We start from the raw sequence: 10138 nt of genomic DNA on the forward strand, positions 1-10138 counted from the left end.
AGCCACGTCGTCAAATACCACCGAAGCGCACCGGTTGTCGCCGCATCCCATGTGCCGCATATTCTCATAGCGAACCGCACGGGAGACTGCCAGGCATATAAAATAATGAATGTCAAAGTCTGCCAGAGATCGGCCACAGTGTGCTGACACCCCACTGCAACTGCCAGCGCAATTATCCAAGAAAATGTCGGGGAATGACTCAGAGGCGGGCCCCACCCTTTACTTTCCTCATCGGCCGCTGACGTAGACAGCAAACAGTCCAACGCCAAAACTCGCAATCAGAAGTAACGGCCGGAAGATGCAATATAGTCCACGCGTCAGAGGGCACAGTTTTTCCCTTGTATCGTTGCTCCTCGTCACCTGCAAATGGTGTATCGTGTGGTGGCTTTCTCCACACTGTTGTCTTTCATGATCATCTGATTCTTAATATTTTGCTTGCACTCCGTGTCTCGCCTGCCCGGGCTGCTCAGACTGCCCGCTCTGCCCAATCCGCTTCACTTTTTAACTAAATCCTCTCTTTCTGCCCGTGACTCTGTATACAAAGCCAGTCACTGACAGGTCGCGAGATCGAATCCGGACCTCTGCAAAAGCTGAATGCGTTTTTTATTTGGAATGGAAGTGGAGATCTTCTGAGCGAACTGTGTTGTGCGATGGAAAAGGGAGGAGGAATGAGATTCTTATGCATGGGCACCTAAGTCACCAGCGGTGGCACATGTTGTCTTCCACTCACAGCTTCCTCGTCTCAAAGGTTAGCTGAATCTCCCCTCCTCTGCCCGTTCATTTTACGTTTTTGGCGAAATTTATCTTAATTTGGCACCGGTTTTGATTAAGCGTTAGGTTTGAAACTTTTCTTTTTGTGTCTTTTTGCCTATTTTTGTTATTTGTTTGCAGGATGGTCGCAAGATTAGCAATGGGGACTGCGCGCTATTTAGGGCCGGCAATGCACCGCCATTCATTGGAATAATACGGCACCAAGTCGTAGACGAGGAGGGCGACGTAAAGCTGGGAGTGAATTGGCTTTACAGGCCTGCTGACGTGAAATTAGGCAAAGGCGCCTCAATTGACCCCCTGCCGCCCAACGAGGTATTTTATTCGTTCCACCAGGATGAGATATCGGGGGCATCGTTGCTTCATCCCTGTAAAGTCGCGTTTCTCAGCAAGGGTGTTCAACTTCCCTCGGGGGTTTCGGCGTTTGTGTATAGAAGGGTCTACGATGTTACCAGTAAATGCTTGTGGTGGCTCACCGACCGAGATTACACTAATGTAAGATTACCGCACTGCTTTGCTTGCATTATTATTGAATATCATAATGGGATTTTTTTATTATGATTACTGGTTTCATTAGGTTTTTGGGCTGTAGGGTTTCTTAGAGTCTCTGTCTGAGAGTTTGTGTAAGATTCTATTCAGATAAACAAGTCAACACATATATGGGTTTCACAATAATTTGTTTGGCCAAGAGGCCTCTGTACAAGTTTTTTTCTCATTTAAATTTTTGGTTCATAACTATTATGATTTTAAAGATAAAATCTATTTTAATCTCCTCCAATCTTTCTATTTCTTTTGTCTGGCTCGAGCTTTAATGATTTATGGCTTGTTCTACTTCTTTGATGTTTTACTGCGTAAGGCACTTCTATTGAATACTCTATTATAGTTATCAGTCGACTTTAACTTCAATATATAAATTAAATGAAAAGAAAATTACGATACATGTTTCTAACCTTTTTTCTGGTTTCCGTCATTAGATTTCAGCCCTATCTTTATCAAAATTGAAATTATGGATTTGATGAAATTGTTATTTTTAATGAAAAATGGATTCAGCACCCTATAATACTTCTAGCTCAATCAAATTGTGCAATATTAACATCTGGTACCAGCAACTCTATCAACCAAAAATTATTTTTCTGGATTTCAGGCCAAAAATACTGATTTCCCTTCCAGTTATCTTGAGTAACCTAAAAAGGACCCAAGTCATAGCATGTTCAGACAAGGGCAAATTAAATTTAACTCTTCTAACATCTGATCCTTCTTGATTGCCCCATTTTTCTTTGGTCTGTGTGAGCTCTTCGAACATTAAGGCCATTATTGTGACCCTTAGGCACCACATTTCGCAAGGTTCTTTGGAAATAAATTGGATTCTGTCCAATCTCAAGCAGTGACTAATTTAGTGTCCAATCTCAGGCAGTGACTAATTTAATGGCAAATTTAAGTGGCTTGGTAGATTATTTATTTATTTGGAGGTAAGATTTGTTAAAAGATGAGATTAGTCTTTATTTTTTATAATGAAAAATATAATCCTGTTTTTTTTGTGTCAACATTTAAATTGGCATATTTTTGGCTCAAATTTTGAAGTGAAAAGAGTTATTTATACCCAGTTTTGTTTGAATATTTGAAGTTATACCTAATTTTGACTTATCTTTGCTGAACATAGTAAACTGTTTTTAAATTTTATTGCCCTTGAATTCTAACCCAAACACGAACGTGTTGACCCAGGTGTTACCACTGTATGTTGGCTCAGAATAATAAGTTTACTCCTATTTTCAGTTCGTGTCTCCCATACTTCTGTTTTCGATATGCGATTCTCATACTTCTGTTTTCCGTATGGCATCAGCATAATCTTAAGTCAACTTGGTTTGTTGAATCAGCTGTTGTTTATATGGTGGCAGGATTTGACATGGAAAGTTATATTTGTTCACTAGTAAACCGTTTTAAATTTCATTGCCCTTGAATTCTAACCCAAACACAAACGTGGTGACCCAGGTGTTGCCACTGTATGTCGGTTCAGAATAATAAATTCACTCCTATTTTCAGTTCGCGTCTCCCATACTTCTGTTTTTGGTATGGCATCAGCCTAATCTGGAGTCAACTTGGTTTGTTGTATCACATTTTTTTGGTAATATTACTGATGAACAATACAGTACAGATCGATATATCGATCTCTGCCAATCATAGTTGGAAATTCATTGCCTTTTGCACTTCCTTTATAGTTTTTGCTTTCGAAATAGAGGAATCTTTTTTGCACAAAATACATGTCTCTTACATATATGTGTGCGTGCGTGCGCATGAGTGAAAATCTATTTACATGCATTAAAAATTTAATGTCTACTAATACTTATGCACTGAAAGCAAATAACATCAAATTTCAAAAGTGGGGCCAATGATTGTAGGAATTTTTGGCTGTAGTTTATGGATGACATTGAAAACTTATTTTGCTAAATAGGAAATCATAAATGGCACGGTTTTGGTTTATCAATGAAGATTGCAGGCCGAAATACAAGATTTGCTGATTTGTGGTTTGCTTACAACCGTATTATATATTTAGCAGGATTATAGGAGGGTCTCATCACCTGCTTAAATCAAGGTTGTGCTTCTCAAAATGGTCAGCAGTTGATTAAAATGCTGCTTCTATCAACTAAGCTATAGAAAATGGAATCTCCTCCTGGAAATAAGTGCAGGAATAAAATTGCTATTTAGCCCCTGGTGGGATGGGAGTGTTGTGAATTTTTCTATTGCATAGGAAGCCTTGTTCACTTGGATAATTCAATTGGCTAGGGAAACATAAATCTTAGTTTGAGGTTCCTAAAACTCCAGCTAAGTGTTTGTTTTCATTGCAAGTAAACTGCATAAGCCTAATTGGAGTAAACCATGACAGTTCATTTATACTCAAAGTTAAATCTGCAAGTTGCGAAAACAAAGAAGCCTCCTCGCGCTTGAAGAGGATGGCATGTCTCTTGCCTTAAAGGTGTCTGGACCAAATTTTATGTCTTTCGAGCAAAACTAGATGAAATCGGATGCAATATTATGTGCGTTATTGAAAATATTTTGATCAGGTTATTTGAACATGACAATTTAATGGGATTAAACAATAGCCCTTCATTACTATGTTGAGTTAGTCATGTGAAGTTTTAGCTGATGTACACAATTTAAAGGAAAATAGCTTGTATGCTGACAGGAGCATCAAGAGGAAGTAGATCAGTTATTGAACAAGACCAAAAATGAAATGCAGGCAACCATGCACTCAGGGGGGTTGTCCCCTAGAACTGTGAACAATCCAACACAGCTTACATTTGGTTCAGACAGTATTCAAAATGGCTTATTTGCATCTCAGGTTAAGAGCAAGAAAAGGGACCGCTTGGATCAAAACAATAATGAAATGGTTAAATGTAGTCGTTTCTCGAAGGGAGATGATAGTGAATCTGGGCATCTTAAGCAGGAATGTTGTTCAAGGCCAAAAGAAATTATGAATATAATGAACAAGGAAGGAAGTCTTTTTAGTTCAGCAAGTGTTGAACAGCTTGTACATCTTATGCGGTAGGATAGTAAGGTTAACATAAAGAAGGAAAAAGATTTGGTTTTGCATCTTACTGTGCTTGTAGGAGTGGTTACTACCATTGATAACAGGGATTGTCTCAAGTCAATTTGTGCTGTTGGGAGGTCTGTCTATTTTAGATGGATGGCTTGAAGAACTGCAGAGAGGGAAATCTGGGGATAGTGGTAGTCTCAAGGAAGCTCAGAAAGCCTACGAAGATTTGCTTTTTGTGTTATTAGAGGCCCTTGGTAAATTGCCTGTGGATCTTGAAGCTCTCAAGACATGTAATGTTGGAAAGTCAGTGAATCAGTTGCGCACCCATAAGAACTCAGAGATTCAAAAGAAAGCAAGGTATTTGGTTGATGCATGGAAGAAACGTGTTAATGAGGGCATGAAGAATAGTGATTCAAAATATTTTCCAGGACATGCTACTGAAATTACTTCAAAAGGCTTGGCTCCATTGGTTCATGCTTCAAAAGCAATTTCAAATAGGATATGCCAAGAGGATACAGGAAAATCAACTTCAGTTTCTCTTGGGTCTGCCAAGGTGTCAGTATCACTCTCCCCAACAAATAGTTCTAAGGAGTCCCATTGTAAGATGCCAGGTTTTAGTGGCACCACTTATCTTACAGTGCCTGCAAGTAAGGAAGAGAAAAGTAACAGCTCTAGTCAATTACAGAATAACAGTCAAACTTGTTTGAGCAGGCATGCAAAAGTTTCTAGTCCAGTTCAAAAAGAAGATACTCAGAGTTCTATGGTATGTTTAGTTAGTAATAAGTCCTCTTTTCTAGTTCACCACGTAAGATTTCAATCAAAAGTGTCCAGAGTTCACTTCTATCAGGGAGCCACAAAGAATCCATGGGTGGGAAAGCACAGTTATGTAGTAGAAATACATCAGGTGAGAAAGACTCACACACTGGAAGATTATCTGACAAGGGAACAGATATTGCTCGGGGGGATAGCAGTCAGAGGTTGATAGTAAGACTTCCTAACCCATCCCGAAGCCCAACTAGAAGTGTAAATTGTGGATTGAATGCAGATAAAGCAATTCCTGGGAACCAGGGGCTTTCTCCTGGAAAGAAAGAAAAACAGGATGTGCACCATGGGAAGACAAAAGAACAGAATATTCTTTTTGATGGTAATTCCTCTCCAGAGGTTAATACAGAGGCTTGCTAGAGAAATAAAACCAAATCCGTAAGTGCTATACCTATTGAGGAGTGCAGCATTAATGGTGAAGATAGTGAAAAAATGTTGGAAATGTGCAATACAGCTCAAATTTTATCTTCAGACCTTGGTGAAAGGGAAGAGCGAAAGGAAGACTTGGCAGAGGGGACCGTTAAGATAGAAAGAAGAAAATACTGTGAACCTAGTGAGAACTCAGAAGGTGCTGGTGAAGGGTGCTCTATCCATTCTCAAGCAACAGCAGTAAGCATGGATGAATGTGGGATGAATTTACTGGCAAGCATAGTTGTGACTGAAATCTCAAAAGATGAGAATGCAAATGTTGTAGGCAATTCTGTAACAACTTCCTTGAGAACAGGAGAGAATTTAGGTCAGGATGGTATATCAGGTTATGACTCCAAACTCAATTCACCTCAGAGTGATGATGTAGTAGGTCAAAATGGGTTGAATATGAAGAAAGACAAGAACGATCATGATTCCACAGATCATTGTGATGCTTCTAGAACCAACTTGGATACATTTCAAAATGTGGAATTTACTAGTAAAAAAGAGGATGCTTTGAATACCTCTACGAGGGCTTTGGAAACTGGAAATGTTGCTATAATAGGGGAGGGTATAAAGGGCATTATTGAAGACAGAATACAAGAGCACCCCTGTTCAAACTGGGGTGGGGAACAACCAAGGGGTGAGTTCTGTTATGATGTTGAAAAACTGTACATCAGTGGAAAAGGTGGACTGGCTTCAGACTGTGCAAAACAGTCTGAACTAGAGACAAGAGACGAACAAGAGGGACTTGGTGGACAGAAAATACAGGATCTAGTTAATTTACAACAAGCAAAGGTACATGTCAGGGGCATTAGTGTACAAGGAGACAGCCAAGGAAGTAGTGAACACTGCTTGGAAAAGGAAAAAGAGGTTGGAAATGAAGACCAAGAAAAGCCAAGTGAAGGATATGTTCCATGCACAGGGGCCTCTGATTCTGATGTTATGGAGCCAAATAATTGCCATTCAGGCCTTTTGGACAATGATTTCCTGCAAGTTGCACATCAAGTGGCAAATAAGGTTGGGAAAGAAGAGGGCCATGACAAGCAGTCTGACTATAATAAGCTGTCTGATAAAGATGTAGAGGATATAAGTTTGTCTTATGAACAAAATAAAAGTATTGACATGCTTGATGCCAAGGAACATCATTCTACCTATGGACTTGAACATGAAGACCAAGGGAAGGGTGAACACAAAGGTAATGAACATCTTGCTGTTGCTAGGAGTATCACATATAAGGATGATAGTCAGGAAACTCTGATTGGAAAAAGAGAGTGCATGGAACCAGAGCAGACTGTGTCATCTGGAGAAGCAGCAGATCAAGGAATCGGTGTGACTACTAGTTCTGACAAGAAAAATGTTACTATGGAGATGGGATCTTGTACTGTTCCACAAAGCATTACAGTCGTATCTTCAGCATTTGTAGAACATCAAGAATTCTGTTTGAAAACAGAAGCAGCACAGAGTGCGTGGTCAGATGAACTGCCATCGTCTGACCAAATTATGGCAACGGCAGTGCCTCCAGCAAAGTATGATGGAAGCAATGATTCAGCAGAAAGACCTGCTTTTGACTTAAATGAATCTATTGAACTGGATGAAGCCGCTCAATATGACCCAGTGATATCCACATCGGCACCTCGTTTATCAGCTTGCACAAGTGCTTCTGTTCCCCTTACTGTATCTTGCACTGGCTTAGCAACGCCAATTGCAGTGGTTGCTAGGTCAAAGGGACCTTTTGTTCCCCCAATAAATCCAGTGCAAAGCATAGGAGAACTAGGCTGGAAAGGATCTGGAGCAACAAGTGCTTTTCGTCCAGCAGAACCTAGAGAAATAACTGATCTGCAGCATCCCGTCTTCAAATTACCAATTTCAGATGCTGCTGGATTTAATTTAATTGGAAAAGGAAACAGAGCTTCATTAGATATTGATCTTAATGTGGCTTATGAGAAAACATCTGAAGATGGGGTAATAACAGTGCATTTATCTTCTCAAATATGTGAACCATCAACAAGCTTTGGATGCAGAGATATGAGTGGAAAAGATTTTATATCTTCAATAGCTGAACCTTTTGCTCCTACCGGGCCTTGTAGTCCTGTGAAGTCAGATTTAGAATTGAATCGCACTGATGATAGTGGGGAGAATGAACTGATCAAAATGCCTCTTGGTACCAGTGCTGAAAATTTTGGATTGACTTTGAAGACTGCCACCAGTGCATCATCCCTTGGAGCTTCATGTGTTCTGAGAGATCTTGATTTGAATAATGGGCCCACTTTTGATGATAGCAGGGATGAATTTCTGCCTCAGAATTTTAGCTCATCTTCCCAGCCTGTAGCTGACCTGAGAATGAAGGGCGAACTATTCAATTCATCATCTTGGTTTTCTGCTGGAGATGCCTTTCAGTCACTTACAATACCTTTGCATTTTAATGACAGGACAGATCATCAAGTTATCACTACAGCTGCATCTGCATCTCAGTCTAATTGGAGTTCATTACCTGGTCCTAATTTGTTCAGTGATGATATATATAAAGGGAAGCCACCATTCTCTTCAGATCCTATTATTTCCTTTTCAAATACCACTAGTAAGTCATACCCATTTACTGGATTTCCTTCTGGGTCAAGTTTTCCTCTCAACTCTCCTTCTTTTTCAAGTGGTCCACTTTCCTATCCAGAATCATTAGGACCAGGATGTTTTCCTGCAGTTTCCTCTCAGGTAGTCCCTACAGGGCCACTCTCATCATCACATGTGAAACCATACTTAATAAGCCCCATGGTGGCATCTGGGATAGAGAGCAGTAGCACATGCACATGGCCTACACCAAATCTTGATGATTTAAATACAGGTCCTGAGATGGGTGACATCTCTTACAGGGAAGAGAGGTTAGTCACCAGGGAACCTTCACTAAATTGTCTTGTTTCTTTGGAGCAGATGAAAGCATTCTGCCATGGACCAGCTTCAGGTATGTCTTCAAAGAGAAAAGAACCTGAAGAAGGTTGGGATGTGCATAGATCTGGATATGAGCAGTCTATTTGGCGGTAAAGTTATTTTTGACTCATGAGGTATTACATGAAATCGGCTGTCAATTGATATGCCAGACAGGCAAATTTTTGTAAACAATGTGCTTGCAAGCGATCAATTTCACTGCCATCCTCGTAATTGACTATTTGAATTCAAATGCCAGCCATGAATCAGTGCATTTTGCATCCTTTAAAGGATTTGCTGACCTGTAATACTTAACATTCTGGCACTTAGAAAAGTGACAATGTGAAAGCTTTGTCCACCAGAGTTGTGTAAATCTAAACATGCACTTGTGCTGTTTCTTTCTATGGAGTTCCATGCAATGCTAACTCTGGTTTGTGATTGCTGTAAATTTTGGAGTGTTAAAAGATGATGGTTTGTTCGTTCCTTGTCGTCTTTTAAAGGTACCTGCATTTTCCAATGACCCATTGAGAACATAGGGTTCATAAATTTAAGCAAAGCAGTGTATCCGCCTTATAGTTACAAGTAAATCTGTACAGATGTATTTGCTTCTAAGTTTAGTACATATGTATATGTAGAGCACGGAACTTGGGAACAGTATTATGATGTTCTCCTTTTTCTTATAACAATGTTCCGGCTTGTTTTCATCATGCTTATGCATGATGTGGATGAGAATATATTCTAGCTTCCAGAATCATCCCATCGTTTTGGGAGCTGCTGTGGTCGGGATAACCGACTTTGCTCTTTGTTTGGCTCTTAAGTAGTTTGATTAAAAGTAAATTGTCGCTGCTACCATCCGTTCAGAATCTTGTACTATGACCCCTGACAAGTGTCAACAAATCAAATACGAGGGATTTCAAGTGTTTCGTGAATAAATGGTATCCACCATTCAAAATCCCACACCCTTACATGGTGTTATTTTGTTATTGCAGGTAATATCTTTTGTCTCCATTTATAGAAAAAATTATTGGTCGAATCTTTTTCCATAATCTTGCTTGCTGTTGTTCAAACTGTAAGGTCAACATATTGTTGCCCGGATACATTATACAGATCTCACAAATACGAAGGTTTGCATTGCAGTGATAAAACTTGAGTACTGCCATCACCAACTGAGCTTCTAAGTGTTCAAAAGTGCATGTGTTACTCGTCACCGCGTAACATTGGTAGACCATTTTTATTAATATAACTTTTGAAGGCCATGATGTTGATGTTGGGAGCCTATCCAAAATGTTGGATGATGGTATAATTTACACCCTTACAATCGCCTTCACAGATGTACCAAGTGACAAGGAAAAGCGTTTAAACATTTTGTGTTTAGATTCTAAAGCTATTTAAAACGTTCTTCGTTATTGGATTTTCTCATATAATGTCAATCTAGTTCAAATACTTCAAGCGCTTTTTAGCACTCCTCTAAATTAACGGATGATGCTATTAGTGTTGATTTAAGCCTCCTGAGTTAAAGTACTCGTGTAATCAACACAGACCCCAATGTGCTACTGACATGCACATGATAAATCATTTTCTGAGAGCCAAATAAAATAATTTCGAGTATCATTTGGTAGTCCTCCCATCTGAACTTTGGTCCAACTAAAAGGATTCGCGTTCTATAAAACACTAGGGAGAAAATGT

At 39.6% G+C, this 10138-nt stretch overlaps 2 protein-coding genes across 2 annotated transcripts; both read left to right on the top strand.

The window, feature by feature from the left end:
* Nucleotides 1–318: 318 nt before the first annotated feature.
* Nucleotides 319–5482, top strand: LOC149232697 (uncharacterized). The gene is made up of 5 exons (XM_089381975.1): nt 319–748; nt 892–1263; nt 3950–4294; nt 4374–5063; nt 5132–5482. The coding sequence occupies exons 1-5, from the start codon at nt 680–682 to the stop codon at nt 5480–5482; spliced, it is 1827 nt and encodes a 608-aa protein (XP_089238101.1). The 5' UTR covers nt 319–679.
* Nucleotides 5483–5554: 72 nt separating this feature from the next.
* LOC149232698 (uncharacterized) lies at nt 5555–8945 on the top strand. Its single transcript, XM_089379480.1, has one exon. The coding sequence runs from the start codon at nt 5555–5557 to the stop codon at nt 8567–8569; it is 3015 nt and encodes a 1004-aa protein (XP_089235606.1). The 3' UTR covers nt 8570–8945.
* Nucleotides 8946–10138: the final 1193 nt, after the last annotated feature.

Source organism: Pinus tabuliformis, chromosome J (genome assembly GCF_031772625.1).
Source record: "Pinus tabuliformis cultivar Carrire ecotype Pingquan chromosome J, CPIR1, whole genome shotgun sequence".
Lineage (NCBI taxonomy): Eukaryota > Viridiplantae > Streptophyta > Pinopsida > Pinales > Pinaceae > Pinus > Pinus tabuliformis.